Source organism: Anser brachyrhynchus, assembly GCF_964034855.1.
Source record: "Anser brachyrhynchus genome assembly, chromosome: 1".
NCBI classification, from domain to species: Eukaryota; Metazoa; Chordata; class Aves; order Anseriformes; family Anatidae; genus Anser; species Anser brachyrhynchus.
This window is the reverse complement of record NC_137694.1, coordinates 198,238,677-198,261,029: the sequence shown is the minus strand read 5'-3', so window position 1 is coordinate 198,261,029 and position 22,353 is coordinate 198,238,677. Positions and strand designations below refer to the sequence as shown.

General features: G+C 34.7%; 1 protein-coding gene across 4 annotated transcripts in view; it reads left to right on the top strand.

Moving 5' to 3' along the window:
- Positions 1-22,353, top strand: part of CNTN5 (contactin 5) — a 695,706-nt gene that overhangs the window by 618,829 nt on the left and 54,524 nt on the right. For all 4 annotated transcript variants that reach the window (XM_080592024.1, XM_080592025.1, XM_080592023.1 and 1 more), the window contains 2 exons: positions 9,680-9,807; positions 10,482-10,657. In XM_080592024.1, coding sequence (XP_080448150.1) covers positions 9,680-9,807; positions 10,482-10,657 — 304 coding nt within the window. The remainder of the gene's footprint in view (positions 1-9,679; positions 9,808-10,481; positions 10,658-22,353) is intronic.

Below are 22,353 nucleotides of genomic sequence, written 5' to 3'. Positions count from 1 at the left end.
TCCTATCTACAACACTCTTCTATTCACATGAAAACAGGAACTATCTCTAAAAATAATAATAATAATAATAATTTTTCAAGGAGGTGGGAAAGATTTAAATTCAGTTCCTTACTGTATGGAGGTATAACTTGAAGCTAATATTCTAGTAGTGTTGTTGCAGAACATGAATCAATGTTGGAAAGCAGGTTCCATCTGACTGGGTGTTATTACAAAGCTTACAATAATAATGCTTTAGCTAGATTACTGCTGCCCTGAGCATATGAAAACTTCCCATGTAAACATCTAATTAACTGTCTTAAATTTACAACAATCTAATTTTAATGAAATTAAAGTTTAGTGTGCTGCACGTTAATATGAAAAATATTTCTGCTATTCATATTATATTGCTGAAGTTAATGTTAACACTACAGGCATAGGATAATTTGGCTGGTTTAAGCTGTGTCTTTAACCAGTATAAATTAAAGCAGATCCATGTGGTTGAATAAAACTCTCATTTTACAATGGATAAAGGTTTGCTCCCTTGAATACATGGTCTATTTGTATTTTCACTCTCGCATACCCAGTCTGCCAAGTTGTCTTTCTAATGAGTGAAACACAGAAATATCTTAAAGTAACTAAAATTTCCCCATGTATTTTTCTTTTTCCTGAGGGAATTATGAAGTCCTACAAGCACATTATTTTTTTTTAAGCTTCTGAGAAAAATAGGGTAAGTTAATAATTCATTGTTGTCACCTAGGAACATGGAAAAAAATATTGTGATAAAAGTATTTCTTGAAAAGCAAGAACTTTTTCTAAGTAGCAGAATATTTCTGACATTGAAACAGTGTGAAAAAAAAAAGAATAAACTTAATTATTAAAAATATTAAAATATTAATATAGGTTTTAATTTTAAATGCATCAGTAGAACAATATGGTAATAAATACAAAAGAATGTTTTCATACTTTTTTGAGTCATTTCAGCGTGTTTGTAGATATATAGTCCTAAAGCCAACATATTTTATAAAAAGGTTTTTAAAAGAATTTTTTGACTGTAATGAAGAGCATAAAGACCTTAAACAGCCCTTCCTACTCTCTGGAACACTTTTTCTGATATAAATTCTGATAAATTCTTCCAGTTTTTCCTATTCATACGAGACCAAACACATATTAAGGCATAATATTAGAGCACAAATGCAAGGTGTCTGTTAGCAAAGTGATGCTAAATTTTCAAAATGTACAAACTGATCTCTCTTACTTAAGAGTATTATTGAAAACTAAAATAATGACAAATTTTATTGTTTGTTTATTTTATATAGGTAATGGACTACTTATTTGAATCTCTATTCCATTTACTGTTAGGCTCTGGTTGAGTTTAATACTGCAGATGTTTACGTTTTAGGACATTCATGTCGTCATTGACTTTAGTTATTAACAGGGTCTTTAAACCTAATAGTGTACTGAAGTGCCTGTCTGAAATGAGGAATTAATAAGAAGCACGGTTAAAATCAGTAATGACCAACCCACTCATACAGAGAAAAAAGCACTTCAAGAGACCATGTTCATTCTGACATATCAGTGGTTTCCAGCCATTACTGCTCAGCAACACTGCAGAAATTGTACTTATTCTCTGTGCTTAGAACAGAAATTACATTAGTTAGCAAAAGCTGACTTGTAATGCTTGTTGCCTGAAATTGCATGTACCTATGTGGACACCATTTGCGTTGTTAAAATCTGTGTATTTGCATACACAAATGGTTTTGTGCAGCAAACGTCAAGGACAAAATGATAGGCCCAGTTGTGGCTCCTTTGTAAAAAACTTGCCCTGAGACAGTTTGCATAGATTAGATTAAATAGAGCTGTAAGTAATTTACAGCACATTAATGATAAATCTTAGCACATTCCCATGACCTAGCATATCACACACAGGAATTACACTATTATAAATGTTTGAAAATCTGAAGAAAATCCAACTAATTTTGTATTCTGCTAAGGGATTGGGCCAAACATCGCCTTTTTTCTAATCAGTATTATATTTTAATTTATATTTATATTATAATATAGAATATTATATATTCTAATCAATAATTAAATAAAAAACTCCATCTAGTGTGATAATATAAAAAATGTATATAAAGTAGATGGTATTCTGGTTATTTAAGTGGTTTTACTATAGCAATAACTCATATTCATTTCCTGTGAGATTTCGAGGCTTGTACATCTATTATGAAGGAGGGAGAGAAAGCACAGGGAAATGAGAGAGCTCACAGTCATTCAAGGAGAAATAAAAGTTTCAGCTATTTACAAATACTTGTCCTGATTCCTTGTAATCTACATTAAAGAATACTGACAGGTCCCATAACCAAGCTAATGTGAAATGACAGATTGCTCAGATCCAAACATTCTAAAGGGCCACAGGCTAAGTGAGTCAGAGCAGCTTCTCTGCATTTGCATCTTAAAGGTTCTTATTTCCAATATGCACGCAAACCAATTTCATACGTCTTTTTTAGACCCTGCTGAGAAACATGGGGGGAAAAATTCTAACCACTTGAATAACTTACATTCTTCTTTTACCTAGTTTCTGTGTGTTCAAGTTTACAAAACTGTTGACTAAATCTTCAATGAATTTCTAATTAATGCTCCCCTGACTGCTTTGATTGTTATTAGCCCTATAAATATAACTTTAGTGTGGAAGAGTCAAAAGTACAAAAAAAAATAAAAAAAAGAAAGGCAAAAGTAAGCATAACTTAATCAAACTACTCACTACTAATTCTTCTTCCCCTCAGAAAAATGCCCACACATTTGTTTTTTTTGTTGGCTTTTTTAATATATGTATATATTTCAAAAAACATAAAGCTCCAAATATAATCTGCCTGGCTGTCATTTTATCAGTGTCCCCTCTACTAATCTCCAATAAAATCCTAAAGACTGTATAGTAATTATAACTTTTGCTGTGTTCAACCACTCATATCCTTCAACATATGGACTCCAGGGTCCATCACAGAAATTAAAACAAAACCTAGCTACTGCATCAGTACCTCTGTTTGTGAGAATCTGTTATGAATGATACAACAGAATCAAACTTAGAGTTTTCACTTCTCATTATCTTAATTTTGATGGAAGACTCTGCTCACCGATTTTACATGTGATAGGAAGAACAAATGCACATCCTGACTGTGGTGAATCAAGGTAAAACTGTCCCTGCTGATAAAGATGGCTGAGATTTTCCGCCCTCTAAACCAGTATGTCCTCTATTGGCTATAGACGATATCTGAGAACTTTCTTACTGAATGGTAGCAGATATTAACAAGGAAATATATTGTCTGAAGCGCAGCAAAGAAATAAGAGCATCTGGACTATTAATTCATTTCATTTATCCTTAAGAACTTAAAGGGAAAATAATCATCAATAATATAGCAGGCAGAATAGACCTCCTTGTTTTACATGAAGACAGTGATGACTGCATGTCCTCCTTCTTTATCCTTTCCCTCAAAATAAGGCAAAATATTACAGCCACTCTCACAAGTTTGTTTTCTGTGCATAAAACAGGAAGGAAGAAACATGGAATTTTTAAAATCAAAACACTGTAAAATAAGAGATACTTCTTTATGCCACACTAGCACTTCTGATATGAACAACTCTTAAATATCGTGTTTTACACAGTCCTCTTTGCTAAATCATAACAAACCTGAAGGAAGTTGAACTTTGTCATTCACATTTGTGGGGACCTCATACTCTGTTCATCCCATCATCAGTTTTCTCTCTCTCTCTGCCAGTCAACACTGATTAAGAGAAGGCATTTCTAGTTGGCAAGCAGAGGACTTCCAAACACCTTCAAATATCTTCAAGGAAAGATCCAGCATTTCCTATAAGTATAATTTATATTCATCAACTTCTTAGAAGACAGTCTCGAAGAATACCTTTCTAATCACCAAAACAAATCAATCTCTCACACACAAATGATATGAACTTTCATCCTTCCAAATAAAAAAGCACACGTTTATCAAGTATCTTACCTTCCCTGATACATACTTTATTAGTAAAAGAGTAAAATTAATGAAAGGGCTGATCTGTGTGAACTAATGCATTTTTGTTTAAAAGAATGTACTAAAAATGTTTCCAATCTTAAGTGTTACTGCTGAACAGGAGCTTTGAATAGATTGCAAATGTTTTTACAGTGAAAATATTCAGTTGGAAATACTGTCTGAAAACTATAATTACTGAGCATTTTACAGCCTTCCAATGTCAATCTAAGTCCAATCCTGAAGCCTTAAGGAAAAAAAATACATTGTTATGCATGCTTTTATGGTTTTATAACAATTCTCAATTTAGTTTACTGAATTATGCTGTAATTAACAAAGTTTACTTTATAGAAAGGCTATATGTATAGAAAGGTTAATATGTATTTCCAAACTTGCTGATATTCCAGACAAGAAAACCACAGACATTGCAAGCTCGGCATCCAACTGCTGCAGTACTTCAAATAAAATCATAGTGGGAAAGTATAATATACACAGACATCATATACACTTGGAAAATTACATTCAATTTCAGTTTAGCTCTTTTCATTATCAATCAATATTTTAGCTTCATGGGTATACAGTATGCTGTGAAGAATGTGGTTAACCTGAGAGAGCAGGTAGTCACCTGAAAGAGCAGGTGTTCAAGTTCAAAGACCAGCATCACATTTGGTGCTCACCACTACTATCAGCAGCAGAATTTATATGCTTTAATTCTTTAGACTGTCTCTAACATTACACCACCATCTTAAGTGCCCCTCCCTTTCTCTCTGCCCCACAGATTCCTACTGCCCTTGAGAGTCCCTATAGTATCCTGGCTCACATCCAGACTTCCAAAAGACATAGTTACACAAGCTTCTATGTCTGTGCTGTAAGCAGTTAAGTCATCTCGTAGGTTTTGTATTACATTTCTCAGCCCTATGCAGGTGTCTTGGATACCTTTGGACTATTTCAATATGAATGAAAAGGAGCAAATTCACAGAGCATAAGTTGCCACTGTCCACAGTGCCTGATTCAGGGTTTCTGTTCACTGTAGCTTTATTCCCATCCTATGTCTTGGATGCATATTTGTGGCCAAAAACTGATGCATTCCTCAAGCATACCTCTCAGTTTTGGCTGAAAGTTTAGTTCATGAGCTCATAGACTGCTTCTTGATAATAGCCAAAGCCAGAATAAGGGGAGAAAATGGGGGAATTCACTTCTGAATCATACTTTTGATGTAAACAGCAGTTGCAATTCTCTGCCTCACGTGATGTCAGGTGATAATAGGCATTTATGGCATCGTATGAGGAGCGTATGAGGAGCAGCTGAGGTCACTGGGCCTCTTCAGCCTGGAGAAGAGGAGGCTGAGGGGAGACCTCATCACTGTCTACAACTTCCTCACGAGGGGGAGTGGAGAGGCAGGTGACCTATTCTCCGTAAACACCAGTGATAGGACCCGCGGGAATGGTGTCAAGCTGAGGCAGGGGAAGTTTAGGCTGGACATCAGGAAGAGGTTCTTCACCGAGAGGGTGGTTGCACACTGGAACAGGCTCCCCAGTGAAGTAGTCACTGCACCAAGCCTGTCTGAATTTAAGAAGAGATTGGACTGTGCACTTAGTCACATGGTCTAAACATTTGGGTGAACCTGTGCGGTGCCAGGAGTTGGACTTGATGATCTTTATGGGTCCCTTCCAACTCAGGATATTCTATGATTCTATGATTTGTGTTTGGGGAACTATCTCAAGATTTGAGGGTGAGATTCAGTTCCAGGTCGAGATATCTGAGTTTAGATATCTACAATATGAATTAGATGTGGCATTTTATTACTGTCAATAGAGACACTACTGATTCTATGTGAAAGATCCATGAATTAACATGTACAATAGAAGCTCATCTCACCTTATTTTCATTTTACAAGCATCTTCTAAACAGACGGGTATTCTTTCCTTCTTGGCCGTCCTTATAATAGAACTTCTGAGTGCTAGCTCTGATTAAAATTAATCTTTCTGAATACTGATGATCTCAGTACTGATGTTTGACCTATACTCCAGGTTATGTTTTCTCAGTTCCTTAATTATAAACACTTCCATAACAAGCGGCTGGTTAGTATCTGCTATATTCTAGGGTTGCATTTGCCTTTGCTGTATAGTACTGTTAGTTCAGAGCAACATTCACTACTTTTCTATGAATGTGACTCTAAGAACCACCAAAGCCCTTCTGTTTGATACTTGCTGCATCAGTGAACTGTTTGTTTCAGCAAATTTCTATCATCCTTCTTTTTGTATCCTCATCATTATGAAAAATAAGATGATATTTCAAAGACCCAGCTCTCTTTCAACAAAATTGATTTTCCTCTTCTGTTCAGACAGTTCCTTAACCATCTTAAATTTCTGTATTAAACTTGTTTAAACAGTCATGTGAATTCCAGTAGCCTCATCACTAAACACTTGGAAGATGAAATCTGCATTCATTTTCTCTAGAAAATATTTCTCTTATTAAATATTATAATAATTTAGTCTTGCCCTGCAGTTTTATGTTAGTTAAATCATGTTGAATTTTATCTCCTGTCCATTTGCTGTCATTATCCCAATTATTCTTTTTACTAATATTCTTGCTAAAAGTCTTTTTTTTTTTTTGCTTTTGGTATTAAACCAACATATTTACTGATTTCAAGACATCAATTCTCATATCTTTTTCTCCACATTATTATGCAGACAATTTTTTCTACGGAGAGAGTAAGCTTATATGCCAATTTTTTCAGAGTCCTTGGATGGACAACACCTATCTCCTTTAAGTTTTGCTTAAACTTAGATACAATAATCTCTAAACTATCACCTTGATCCATCTCTTCCCTATACCTTCATCTATAATCATAATTTTTCCCTCAGTTTATAATGTTGGTTTTTTCCTGAATTGTTCAATTTTTCTTAACTATATTCCAACCTCATTTCTTCTTTCTTTGCCACCCTTCTGTTTATGATGTTAAAAAAAAAAAACTTTTCCTACAGAATTTTCTTATTAAAATATGTTGACATACTACACGGGTGGTCTCTCCATGACAGATATTTGCAGGGCGGAGGGAAAAGTCTGTGTTCCTGCTGTGTACAGCAAGTGTTATGTGAATAAATAAAGCATTTCAGTTTTCATCATAACAAGCCTCTGGCTTTTTTCCCAAACACAAAAAGGGAGAACAAATGAATGTTATGTATTTTAAGGAAAGTATTAATTTCTGAGTTAAATAATTCACCAGTAAATGTGTTTTCAATTCCTTTGATTGAGCAATTATTCTTTTCCTCATGGATACCAAGAGCTTTTAGCTAAATAGAATGTAGCTGATAATATGTATAAGATTCATTAGATAATCTTCCATATGCATCCAACTTTCTTTCCCTCCGAGATCAGAATGAAAAACAGTTTTATATCATGACTTATGCTGTGTATAAGCTTTTTTAAATTTGTAAACATTGTAGGAGTGTCCTTTCATTTGTCTGATGCTGACACTATGATGGCAACTATTACTGTTCTGCAAAGGCTACTATCATACTAATAATACAATGTCCTCAGAACATTGATCACCGAGTATCTTGAGAGGAAATATACAAAAGCCTACTTGCACCAAGAAGAAAAGAAGGAAGCTTACATCCCAGTCAGTTCTTAAACCAGATATCATTCTAGTGAAACGTACTCCTTTTTACTTCAGATGTGAAACTAGTCGCAGGTGTGAAATATTGTAACAAAATTTCAGACCTTCCCATTTGCGTTAATAAATAAATAAATAGGTAGATAAAAGGAAGCTCAAAATTCTGATACAAACCAGTTATCTAATATAATTTTGCTTTCTAAAAAATTACCTTTAGACAAATAATGTGACTCAAAAACTGATACAGATTAGTTTAGAGTAAGAGGGGACATACAGCATCATATTATACTGGGGAATTTGTTTGTTGACATGTCTTTTCTTTGCTCCATTCACATTTGAAGCTATTTAGCTATTATTTTCTTCTATCTTTTTTGCTGAGAACAGTAAGTAGTTTCACATCTGAAGTGAATAGGTGTACATTTTTTCATGAGAATAACATTCTGTTTTCTCCAACACTATTTCTATAAACCTCATATAATAAAACACCAAAGTCAGAGAATGAAGTGTTTTTTTGTTTGTTTATTTTTGTCTGTTTTTGTTTTGTTTTGTTTTTCCTGACAGTAAAAGATATTCAGTCACATATTGGTGATTTGGTTTGAACACATAACTGAATCTTAAGTATTTATTTCATCACTGCTAATTTAAACAAAACTCAGTTTTGCACTTTAAGGTGTCCAGCCTACAAAGGGAATTCCTTCCATTTATTGTTTGTTGAAGAGCCCAACCCAGACCTGTTAATAAGGGTGGTGAGAGATCCTTACTCCTGGTGAAACACTTTTCTATGAAGAATAAACTATAACATTGCAGTCTCCACAGTTTCTGACCATAGCCTCAACACGGTATTCCTAGCAGAAGGAATATTAGTCACTACTTTAACAAACAGAAAACCTTCACTGCAGAGGTATATCTAAAAATCCAGACATGGCTGGGAAAGGCCACCCATCCACTTAGACACTTGAATACAGAGAGAGATCTTAATCTTACTTTCAAAATACAGGAGAAGGAAGCACTCCTCATCTCCTCCACTTCCGTGTGATACCTGAAAGCATTTGTTGAGAATTATCTTCCTTCAGTGTCCATGCCTGCTGAACAGCTTCCAACCCATACCTCCTATGTCCTTTGAACAGCCCTAACAACCACCCAGCCTAGGAATAAAAGTGCAATATCTGCAAGCAGGGTTTGGCTTAATTGCCATTTAAGAGATGCCATTTAGCCTTGCAGTTCTCTGTCAGGACAGAAGTATTATGTGTGTTGTTTTTTGTTGTAGTTATTGGGTTTTGTTTGTTTTGTTTTGTTTTAATGTTTTTCCAGGGCTTCAGATTTAACATAAATTCTGGGGCTTTGTTTCTTTTAGATCAGTTAAAGCATGTTAATTTGCATTTCTGTATAGCTTAATGTATTTTATGACTAATACAGTGTAAGCAAAGACAAAATTTGAAATTCCCAAGTGTAAATGGCTAAATATTTCTCATGAGTATACTTCAGTGGGGTTATTCAACTGAGAAATGTGGTGAAACTGGAATCATACTAGACTCAGTGTAAAAAAAAAATACTAAACTACAAAAAAGCAGAGATTATTTAAGTGTATGTTATACTGTGTAGTAATGCTATCAATCATACTTTGACTAGATATAATTATTTTTTTTTTCCAGCTCTCTTTTACATTTTGCTTTCCATTCTTCTTAGATTTGGTTTTTAAGATTATTTTTTTTTTAATGAAATTTCTTGTGGTTATTCTGACAAAATATAACAGTGAAACTTTAAATGCAAATTATGAAGAATCACCTTTTTACTTTTTACAAAATATTCATTAATATTCACCATAGATATGTGTTAAAAGATACTAATCCACTGATGACTCCTTGTAACTGTATGAATTAAGGAAAAAGGAATAAAATGGGTTTATTACAAACCTTTTGAAACAGGAGAACTCCATTATCATCTTCCTCATCCCTAGCTACAGAGGCAGAAGCCCTTAATCTTATTTATTAGCTGTAAAATTTATCATCATGGAATTTGGCTGCTAGGAATGGAGATATATTTATGTATTTTTCCTTTTCAGGATAACTATTCTTCCACATGGGAGCCTGCGAATCCTGAACGCTTCTAAGTCTGATGAAGGACGGTATTTATGTCAAGGTGTAAATGTATTTGGGTCTGCAGAAATCATTGCATCAGTATCTGTTAAAGGTATGACAAAATACTTTGATGTTATTGATGATATCTCATTGCTAATATTTGTATACATATTAAATCAACCAGATCATAAATAGTTCTATAAATTAAAAAAAAAAATAGAGGAAGAAAAAATAAAAATCAATATCCCTTTTAACATATTTTATCTTCGGGATCCCACTTGCTCATACCCCTTTCTGAAGAGGATTCAAGTCTGGGGAAAAAAAAAAAGGCAATAAACATTATAAGGAAAGATAACTTAGTTTCTTAGAACACTGACAGTAATCAAAGCACAATTACAATTGAGTTACAATTATTTTCTAAGACACATTTTTCTCACTTTGCAGGTGAATTCTTATATTGCCTTTCATTTTAGATGTTGAAGACCATTTTCAATGGTCATCTTGGTATATTTATGCCTGGATTTTTTTTTATTATTTTTCATTTATTTTTTACGAGACAAAATAATGCAATCACAAGATTCCAGGTGTTACAGTTTTAAAAGCAAGCAAATATATATATATATGTATATACATATATTTCAGTGTTTAGCACTATACATTTGAAAAAAAAAATAAATAAATAAATGCAGGGTCTGAGTAAACCAAGCAGAACTCAAAAACATTGTATTTATGCCTTGCCATAACTAGACTTTCACTGAAATGTTCTTTATCCTTCTATATTTCAAGAACCAACAAGAATAGAGCTGACTCCCAAGAAGATAGAGTTAACAGTTGGAGAAAGCATTGTCCTCAGTTGCAAAGCCCTTCATGACAGCACACTAGATGTCACTTTCTACTGGACACTTAATGGGCAGCCAATTGACTTTGATAAAGAAGGTGGACACTTTGAAAGCATCAAGGCAGTAAGTGATCATATGTATGGTTTTTATGTCTGCTGCAAAGTGATGAAAATTTGCTTTTACATGTTTTTTACATGATTTTTCATGCCTCCCATCTACAAAAGTCTAACAAAATTGAAAGATAACTTGTTTCACTACTGTTGGAAAGAAGAGGTACAAACTTCAGGTCCCTAGAGTTAATTCTGCATCTGTTAATATTAGTGAGGTACCTGTTGATCGTTGTGAGGGAACAGAAAGTAGTTTGAATCAAACCTTCCTTACATAATGCTACTGATTTTAATACAAAAAGGATGCTGCTATAAACTTTTGATATCTTTCTTACAGATAGTATGGTTGTTGGAGTGTCCTTATCTCCCAATGTTTTTATTTATTTATCACATATTTTGTTATCTGAATAGCAAGGACTATGTTTTATTCTCCAGCCTTCTCTCCTCCACCACCATCCCCCGCCGCCCCCCTAACCCCCCCCCCCGCCCCACTGAGTAGATTCTAGCTGTGCAACTGCTATTAAAGTAAATAAAAATCATATTGTAAAATATGCATACAAATTATATACATTAAAAACAAAAACAATTTCATATGATCAAATAGTATGATAAAGTAATGCAAGCCCATCCCATGTAAAACTGTTTGAACTTTTCTAAGTAGAAAGAAATTTCTTAATGTGAATGAGTCTGGAAATAAAAGCTACAGACATTTACTTCAATTTTCCCATAATGAAATGTCCATGCTATGTTAACAGAGAAAAATGAACCTCAAAAAGGTAAGGAACTTTTAAAAGTCAATGTGTCTAATTTGAGTACAATATAGCAAAGTTAACTTTGCATTTAAAATCTTGTCAGTGGCAGTCAATTTATTCTTCTGCTTGGCTTTATATGTCATACTGTATTCATTTTGTATGTGTGTTGGTGGTGAGGGATTTGGTTTTTTTGTTTGTTTTCATTTTTGTTTTTGTTTTGTTGGACTTCAATAAGCTTTGTCATTGAAAACTATTAGCAAGGTGTGAAGGTTCTTAGCATACTTGTCTTCATCAAAAATCCAATACTGAAAATTCAATACTAAATATTTAAGAAGGAAAAACTGTAATTCTTTCTTTCCTTTCCTTTCTTTCTTTGTTTTTCTTTCCTTTTCCTTTTCCTTCCTTCCTTCCTTCCTTTTCTTTTTTTCTTTTGTCTTTCTGTCTTTATTTTATTTGTTTTTCCTTTTCTTTCTTCCCTTTCTTTCTTCCTTTTCTTCCCTTCTTCCTCTGTTACTTCAAATTTAAAGCATCTTGTGGTTCAAGAAAACACCCTATGCTTACAGTTTAAATCAAGTTATTTCAAAAAATTTGAAATCTAAAGTGTGTTACACAGTTCCTTTAGTACATTTCAGGATCTTCAGTTCTGAAGGGAATTTCTAACCACCTAGAAAAATCCTCAGGCTAGGAAATTACCAAAGACATGTCTCCTACCAAAGTAAAGCAAAATTAATGGAATTTATTTTGTTATATGAACACAGGGATTTGTAAATCTTTTAAGAAGAGTTATTCCATAATTTCATTTCCACCACAGACAGCCATCAAACTGATAGAATTAAGGTCCATTCAGAGTGAGAACCTGAAGTAAGACATAGTGGGACATTTTCAGAGTAATATTCACGCAGTCATAATGGAGTCAATGTTCAATATCTAAACGACTAAGTGGATAAAAAAATGGTTGTATAAGAAACAAAAATCTGTCATCTTTATCATCAGAGGCACAGAAACCTAACCATTTCCTAAATGTTTTTGTAAAATGTACTTTTTTTAACAAATTGCAAACTTCAGCTGATCATAAAAGAAAAACAAGCTGAAGAGAAGGAATGCATATTTTTTAAAATATTGCAAAATTAGGGTCTACTTTGTTCTTATTAAGCCAGTGTTAAAACAGTGAAATACTAAATAGTTTTAAAGAAATAACAAAATGATGCCAAAATGAATTTTTTTTTTTTAAACTGGATTAGCTTGATTTGCCTTTACAAGATTGCTCACACAAGAATTGTCAGGCCATACTTCATTTACTTGCATTCCTAAGTCATTTAAATGTCAAGATAATTCTGTTTTTTGTTTGTTTGTTTGTTTGGTTTTGGTTTTGTTTTTGTTTTGTTTTCAGAAGTTTTGTTTTTTTTTCAGTAGTTTAGGCTTGGATGAACTAGAAGAGGGCTCAAGATACCTACTGACTCATTACAGGATAGGGATGGGAGAAACACTCCTTTTCAGGACAGATGTACCAGAGCATGACCAGTTAGGACAATCCTCACTAAAATTTTCTGAATGCCGTTGGAGATATCTGACACATCCTTCTCCTGCTTTAAAAGTAGTAGTAAAATCCTATGCAGATCTCCATTTACCAAAAGGCCTGCCTGTGTTGTCTTGAAATCAAGTTGTATCATAAGATGCAAAACTCCAAAGTAGTAATTGTGGAAATACAATAAACTTTCTGTGTTTTGACAGACATTTGGAGAAGAAAACCCAATAAAAATTCCCATACCTATTCATTTCCAGAGCCTAGTTAATTGCATCTCATCTACCTTTTTGTTAAATACATGAGTGTGTAAAATTAATCAAGAGGTTAAATAGATATTCCTTTACTTCATTAAAACCTAAAGTATGACCATGCAGTAGGGGAAAGCAACATAAAATAAACCTCTTCTGTCTATCCCATCAGGTAATCTCCTTTAATCCATCCATTCTCAAAGAGTGATACACAATATGATAAAGACACTGCTTTAAGAATGCAGAGTAAAGGAACTTGAACACTTGAAATCTAATAGAATTCCATTTATAACCCTTACTTTATATTTTAGAAAAAAAAAATGCATGAGTTGATCCTGCACAATATGCTTTTATTTCAGTTCATCTAAGAAAAATAATATCCTTTGTGTGCATGAAGTTCTATAATTATACATCCAGTTTGTGCTGCATACACTGATTCTTCATCAGATTAAAAAAAAAAAAAAAAAAGTTGAGGTTTGTTTGGGTTTTGTCTATTTGTTTGAAAGCCTGAAAATTTGAATATTATTTGAATGGGGGCTTTGTTAATAACAAAACCACTGTCAGCTTCACAACACCAGTTGCATTGCTCACACTTTCACAGTGACTGTTCCAGGTGCTAAGTATGACAAACATTTTGATGCTTAGTAAAGTGTTATAAAAGCTATCACCTAAGTAACATTTATTTGGATCATAGATAAATTTCCAGTTGCTAAAATTGTGTGTTCCCTAGTAATTACAGTTAAAAGGAAAGGGAAAAGCTTCTCTTAATAGTACATATTACTTTGCTTGCTTTAAAATTACATTCGTAAACAAACAAAAAAACACGTTATCATTTTTCATACTGAGAACTATTTTTATACAAATTAAAGGTGTTTTTTTCTGTTATTTACTGAGCTACCAAGGATTTCATACCTGTGGCAATTTAGGTACTTTAGGGAACTGCCTGGCAAGAGGATAAGTGTTGTAAGGACGTCAAGTTGAAAAAAGCTGTGCATGAAGGGACTATTAAGGGAAAGAGACAAAAATCCACTGGAGTGACTCTACTCTAGGACAGAAAAACATGCCAAATATTTTGCATGCATAAGTCTGCAACACGCTCTGTAGCAGAACAATCATTCAAAGGGATACATATACCAAGTGTCCTTTGGCATCAGAAAAATCATATTTTGTCAACCAAAAGGCTTGATAACATTTCAGGGTCTGTGGGGAGGTAATCCATGTAATTTAAAGAAATTATGTTGAATGGAAGTTGAACTGCCAGGATTTCCTTCCAGCAACACCAGGAGCACTTGAGCACAGAACATATAAACCTGTTTGCATCTGTTAGGGTAACTTTGATTTTCTGTCCTATTCTTTTTTGCTAAATCCAGAATTCCTGTTCAGAATTTTCTGTCTTTTGAGATCTCCATTGACCTTAATTTTGTACAGGAGGTATCTCTTAAAGACATTTGATTTTATGAGTACATTTTCAACCAGCTATCCTTATTCCAAATCTGTGTTTGAAACCTGACATTGTTTTTATGGCAGACAAATAAAATAATTTATTGTGTTCATCCACATACTGGTAAGCAGCAACATTGCTCTTAGTGTCCCTCACCTTGACCTGTATGAGTAACTTTCAGATTGAAGAAAGTGATTTAGTCTCAATATCTTCTTGGTCTTTTATCTTAGCCGAAACTGCAACCATGGGAAGCCATAAGCACAAATTGTCACATTATATTTTACTGTTATCATTTTTTCACATAGAAGTGAATTAAAATCTACTGTTTCACTTAGAAAAGGCTAGTACATAAAAACTGCACAGCACATTAACCACTGTCTAGCACTGGAGACTTGAATATTATAACTTAGAACTTATGAGAGCATAACTTTGCATTGTTCCCTACATTTTCTAGTCTCTCCTTTGTTTGTTGCATTGTAATGATATTTCAGAAGATTAAAATTTCATTACCATTTTCTAAATAGGAAACACTAAGTTCTACAGTACATGGAATCAATTAAAACAGCAGGCTATTAATAATAATATATCTGCTCTTTATCTGAGATAAAACCAAACAAGGCTAATTAAATAGGGCTTTTATTTAACACCCACCCATAGAAAAACAGTAATAGTTGCCAAAAGTCTTGTAGAAAAGACATGCTGTATGAACAGAGGATTTCTGTTTCTTGTAAACTTCAGGGTGAGGGTCAGGTGGGGAGGTGTGGACACAACAGAATAAGAATTGCATGTCAAAAAACATTTTGTTTTATGACTGGTAGTTACTACTCAAAATCTGAACACAATGAAGACCATTGTCTGATACAAACTTTTTCCATGTGCTGCTTCCAGGATATAAACAGTCCCAGTTAACTGATTAAATTTACAGACATACGTACATGATGCATTAAAATGGGACACTGAGCATTTCCCAAAATCAACAAAGTGTGTGAACTGATTTGCTCAAATACTTGTAGTTTTGGCTATGAATAAAGAGTAAGAGCGAGAAGACGATAAGTAACATCTCTTACATTTCATTTTACTTTGGAACAGGGAGATAACTGAACATTTTGGAAAATGTGAATCTCTAAATATCCTTGAAAACTGATTTCTATCAGAAAAATGATCGTCATAAAAAAGTCACATCCAGATCATTTTTACACTACCTTATTCTATTAAAGTATTTTTGCCTTCCCTTGTTTACAAGAAATTTATTATAAAAAGGACAAAAAAAAAAGAGGGGGGGGTGTAAATACCAGATATTTCACAACAACCCTTTTTTTATTCTTTCCCCTCTTTCTTTGCAGCTGATGGACCATTTAACTCTACTTAGCCCAGTGTTAATCTGGGCTGTAACAGCACCGTTGATGGTTTGAGCACCTGATCAATACTGCCTAATGTGAAGGCTTTCCATTTACAGCTCTGTGCAGCCTGTTTTTCACCTGCAGCTCTGCATCCTTGCTCCCAAGCTGTTGTCCAGTGTTTTCCAGAGCACCCCTGGCAGTATTTCTCCCTTGCACTCCTTATGCTGCTGCTCACCTTCTTATGGCCTTACACCTGCAAACACCAGTCAGGTTGCTATGGCAGTATGGAAAGCTCCCAGTAGTCTGAAAATCTGAAAATCATTCCTCCTTCCAGCCTCCTTTCTTTGTTTCCTGTTTTATAGATCTCGATTAATACTAGGGAAAAAAAAAAGGGGGGGGGGGTAGTGTGAAGTAAAATAAATATTAATCATTTAAGTACTTAATAAATATTATCTAATGTATGTGCTCAAAAGCTTAACAATCAATCAGTGTACAACATTGGTTCTTAATTAACATACTCCAATCAACATTAACCAATAAGGTGATTGAACAGGTATCAAAGAAAAGGACAAAGGCCGGGGGGAAAATGGCAAAAACTAATTCTCATCATTGTCTTCTCTGTCACCTACTGCACTGGAGAGAACCTTGAGAGGACAGTGGTTTCTCTGGCTGGCCACCAGGAAAAGTATTCATTTCTTTTCCCTTTTTCTCTTTCTCATTTTGTTTGTTTGTTTGTTTGTTTTTTCTTCTCCTAGGTGGCTTTCTTTCCCAGAGTTAAGGTGTGCCATCAGCTTTGAACCCTGCTAATAAATCTCTGTTCACATACAGCTGTCGTAGCATCCTTTGTGGTGCACGCTAATGAAATCACAGTCATGTGTCTGCTCTTCATGTTTCCTGTTCTGATGTTTCCTTAAAATGGTACAATTGTCACAGCTGGATGCTACTTTCATTTCTATCATCTTCATCCATCACTAACATCACATGATCCATCACTACCATCACAAATTTTCAAATATTCAAATTTCAAATTTTCAATACTCAAATCATATATTTAGCTCCACAGTCTCCCTCTTTTTTTTTTTTTTTAATCTCTCTGCAGCTTTAAACAGAGCACAAATATTCTATGTATTTCACTCTTTCTTTCCTGTTAATAATAACTTCGATGCAGAAAACAAATTGGGGAATGTGAGAGTAGGGGCGTTCTCTGTCCTGAAGATTTTCACTTCATATCCCAGCTTTTTTATCACTTTTCCATTTTTAATAAATACCTTATCTGCTTTTTTCCTTCTAAACTTCACAAAACTATCCCAGTACCTGAGATATTCCTGACACTCATTTAACTTCATCTCTTCTTCTATGTTCTCTCAATACCATGAATTGAACTAATTTGCAGCAAGTCAAGCAGTACTGTAAAGTCCACTCTGTCTACCCCAACACCCTGACATCTGTTCCTAACCAGCAGTGCTCACTCTAAACAACAGTTTTCATTATTGCTGCTTTCACTATGCACAGTGCTCAAAAATAATATCACTAGAAAGGTCCATATTCCCACTAGAAGATCATTATGGATCCAAAAATCTGAAACTTTGAAGCCAACTCTTTTTACAATTTCTTATAGATAGGGGTAATACAAATTTTGTATCATCAGGTATTCCTCAGTCAACCGGCACCAGTGTGGATACTATTATACCACCATTATTATACTGTTATATACCAGTAATCACAATAAACATTGACAGTAAATTAATCTTTGTTCCAAATTTGTTTATATGATTAAATGATAGAACACACATTATAATTTTCCATGATCCTTATATCAACACAAAAATCTGTTGCTTTTCAACACATTAAATATTTGCAATTTGTAAACATCATGAGCAACAGGCAAGTGGTTGATATGCTAAAGCTAAGAATTTGCATGAAATGGTACTTCCATTGTCCTTAATGTATTACAAACAGAAGTTGGCTTGAAGCCAACAATCCATCATAATGTACATATAAATCATCAGTATAATTTAAAAGAACTTTATTGTATTGCTATTTTTCATTTACTGTTGGTGGTATAAAGCTCACATAGCCATGAGGTTATTCTGTAAAATCATTATTTTACTTCAGATAAATTCACCAAAAATAAATTCCATTGCTAATCAAATATGTCAAACAAGCAAGATTCAGCTGTGAAATCATTTTTCAATTTAGCCTGACTGAATTTCATTAATAAAGACTATTCTGCTAAATCCAATAATGCATGAGTCAGGAATTCATCTGTGTGTTAGCTGTAAAAATAGCCATATATTTTAAATAATTACTTAAACTGAACAAGATAACATTAATAGCTGTGGTCTTTCTTATGTGGGATCAAATCTCTGTCCCATTTAATTACAGAACATTGTTTTACTGATCTAAGTTTGTACGGAAGATGACTTTACAAAATGTTTATCTAATTTTCAAGCTTTTTATACCTCTTGACCATTCTCTTCTATGCAGAAACTATTTTTTCAGGAAAGTATCTTCACACCTGACTGTCAAGCAAGTGAGATGACAGACAAATAGCCTCAGAAAACCCCTGTAGTCATTGTGAAGAACTGACTCAGGCTTAGGCTTTCAACATAAAAGTTTTCCTGTAATGGTTGTTGGCCCACTCTTTTCCTTATTGATTTAACCTTGTGTTTTCTCATGATCTGTTACAACCGTTTCACTACCCTTTTACATATGTTCTTCCCAAGCAGGGAGACAATTTTCACAGCATGGTGGCCAGGTGGAGCTCCCAAGCCCAATCTTTGACACAAGTGATAGGCAGAGTTTCTAGACCCCAGGCCCCTGCAGTGCAGAAGCTGTGAGCTGCGAGTTGCCAACTCATTTCAATTGACTACCTGGGATTTTGAACTGCCTTGTCTTTTTGTCCCTCTTGCCGAGACAAAGCAGAGCTACATTTACACAACTGCATCTGGAGCGTGGAAGGGAAGTGTTATAACCAACACGGAAAACTAGAGGCATTAGAAACAGGTGAAATGAATTCTAGGATTCTCTCATGAGGAGAGAGTGATGTAAGGTTCTTAAAGTTTAATGTATATTTTCCACATATGATTCTGTAGCTTGAATAGATGTAATGAGCTTTTTAATTATCAAACCAATGTTTAATTCTTTGATGGAAGAGATAGAAGGAAGTGAACAGACTTACTGGATGTTAAAAAATGGCTCTGTTGTGTAACCATGAGCTCCATTTCAAGAAGGTAGATTATAGATTGTTCTTGCACAAAGCCTTTAAAAGAAAAGGTGGGATACTGAATGAACCACCTTGGTTTGGAGATAAAAACTCAGCAAATGAATGGACAGATTAATGGGGAGGTTTCCTAGCAACCAGCTCAAGATAATGAACCCAGTCTCAAAGAAAGAATAAGTATAATTCTCTCCACTTTAAGAACCATATGTAAAAGTTGCTTCACTGCAAAGCAACTCACAGTCTCTTAGCATTTATGAAACAGAGAGGGAAAAAATCCACATACAGCTTCCTTTTAATAGGGATGTGGAATGGCTGAAAAAGTATTAATTCAACAACAAAAAGTTCTCAGCAAGGCCTTCCCTTCCCTTCCCTTCCCTTCCCTTCCCTTCCCTTCCCTTCCCTTCCCTTCCCTTCCCTTCCCTTCCCTTCCCTTCCCTTCCCTTCCCTTCCCTTCCCTTCCCTTCCCTTCCCTTCCCTTCCCTTCCCTTCCCTTCCCTTCCCTTCCCTTCCCTTCCCTTCCCTTCCCTTCCCTTCCCTTCCCTTCCCTTCCCTTCCCTTCCCTTCCCTTCCCTTCCCTTCCCTTCCCTTCCCTTCCCTTCCCTTCCCTTCCCTTCCCTTCCCTTCCCCTCCCTTCCCTTCCCCTCCCTTCCCTTCCCCTCCCTTCCCTTCCCTTCCCTTCCCTTCCCTTCCCTTCCCTTCCCTTCCCTTCCCTTCCCTTCCCTTCCCTTCCCTTCCCTTCCCTTCCCTTCCCTTCCCTTCCCTTCCCTTCCCTTCCCTTCCCTTCCCTTCCCTTCCCTTCCCTTCCCTTCCCTTCCCTTCCCTTCCCTTCCCTTCCCTTCCCTTCCCTTCCCTTCCCTTCCCTTCCCTTCCCTTCCCTTCCCTTCCCTTCCCTTCCCTTCCCTTCCCTTCCCTTCCCTTTCCCTACAACTTTAGGGCAATGGGTGCAAAAGACAAATCCAACAGGGTGATGCTCATTTAACTAAATACGAATATAACATGCTCCTTGGAAGTATCTCTATATCAAATGCAAATGCTATGTACAGGTTGCATCAGCTTGTGGGAAAAAAATAATAAATAAAATAAAATAAAATAAAATAAAATAAAATAAAATAAAATAAAATAAAATAAAATAAAATAAAATAAAATAAAATAAAATAAAATAAAATAAAATAAAATAAAATAAAATAAAATAAAATAAAAATAAAACAAAACAAAATAAAATAATAAAATAATCAATACCTTACTGGTAAACCTAAGTAGATACACTGAAAACATAACTATGACCTCAGATAACATACCACACTGGAACAGTGAGAACAATAGATTCACACAGTGTTCATCACTGGAGCCACCCAAAAACTGATGAATGGAATACTCTGGAGCATAATATAAGTGACACAATAATTTGTTGTCCTAGAAAGAAGAACTATTAGTCATGACAGATAGCATAGCAGCTGCATTATTATTTATTTGTTGGTTAATGAAGGCCACGAAAGTGCTCAGTGTTGCAGTAAGTGCACAGCTGATGTTGGCCTTGAAGGTTAATTTTACCTTTCCTTAAAATCATTAGAAGTTGCCTAATAAATGTTCCTTAAATTTGTTAAAATACAAGATATATTCCACACAGTAGAAGTTTTTACTGTATAAATACAAATACTTCTGATACTTGGCTAAATAGGTAATAAATGATATTCAGAACAACAATGAATATAGATTTTTTCTAATTAAATGCTTCTTTGATATAATGCAAAATGTGCTCTGTTGAAGAAGAGCATAAAATTAGTGGAATAAAATGCAGTTTTCAGGAATGTACACTTAATAAATTGGAAATTTAGGTGTAGACAAAGAATTTTAGACACCACTAATTTTGGCTTTCAGTTATATTAAAACCACACAGTCACAGATACCTCAGGCTGTTCTGAGTCATATAGTCAAGATGCAAGCTCTTTCTACGCTACTTGCAATCACCTGTTCTGCATCTTCCCTAAAGGGGAGGGCAAGGCTTTGCTTTTGCTGAAACATTACATGTTTCTCTGCTTAACAGATTTTTTTAAAACTGGATTGTCATCACTCAGATTTAAACAAGCAACTCCAGTGACATGTTATAGAGATTGTCTTAAGATATGGAAAGCCAGCGCATCAGTTTGACCACCAGAACTTCTTGTAGTCTTGAACTTATTACAGGATAAGATCATCAGCAAAACGATACATGAACCTTGACCCACTGGTATTGTAATGTCTTTCAAATTCTCATTGGTTTTAATCCAGTCTAAAACTCTAGTCCAGTCTTACATGTGCCAACTGTTTGGCCGCAGCGTCTTCTTCCCTGACTTTGTTCCAGGCCTAGGGAAGTTCAGACACAAAGCTAATTGTCAACATAGATACAAATTATGATTATCCAGACAATTCTCTATTGACATTAGTGTAAAGAATCAACCAGGTAAAGGGGAGTCTCTATAATAATCTCCACAAGATAATGGCCTATTACTATGGCTTCTAACACTTTTCCTAAATAAACAAACCCTTTCATTCCCAATAATGAGGGCTGCTTTAAGGGTCAATATGAAAGTCCTCACATTCCAGTAGATGAGAATGAGCATAGCAACAGCATAGCAACAATAGCACAGCTCACTTAATGAAGCCTTTACTTAGTCTTTCTGTATATTGTGAAACCTTTGTACAAAACAAGGATAAAATCTAGGAATACTTAGAGTTATGCAGCGTTTTATCCCCAGAGTAAAGTTAAATATTACTAAACTCTTACTATATAACATCTTTTTTTTTCTAAAATTTATATATCTTGCATAAAATAAGAGAAACCTTAAAATTTGTAAAGACCCTTGATACCACTGAACAGCAAATAATATTGTCTTTTTTAGAGGTCTTGGTCAAACATAGTTCCTAGTTATCTAAATGGAATCTAAAATGTCTCATCATTTTCCGTGATAACGAAGCTAATGTCTAAACCTATATCCATCTGTATTAAACATACCAAATGTAATATTCTTCCACTCACACAATGCTGGCTGTGCATTCTGTTGTGCTGTAATAAATCCAAGTGTTTCACAGGCTTCCATTTTACTGCAGAGCTCTCTACTTAGAGCAATGATTCTTCCAATAGCTGCTAGCCTGCCCAGCTACAAAGGCATGCATATGAAATGCATATATCTTTCCTGATTAAGA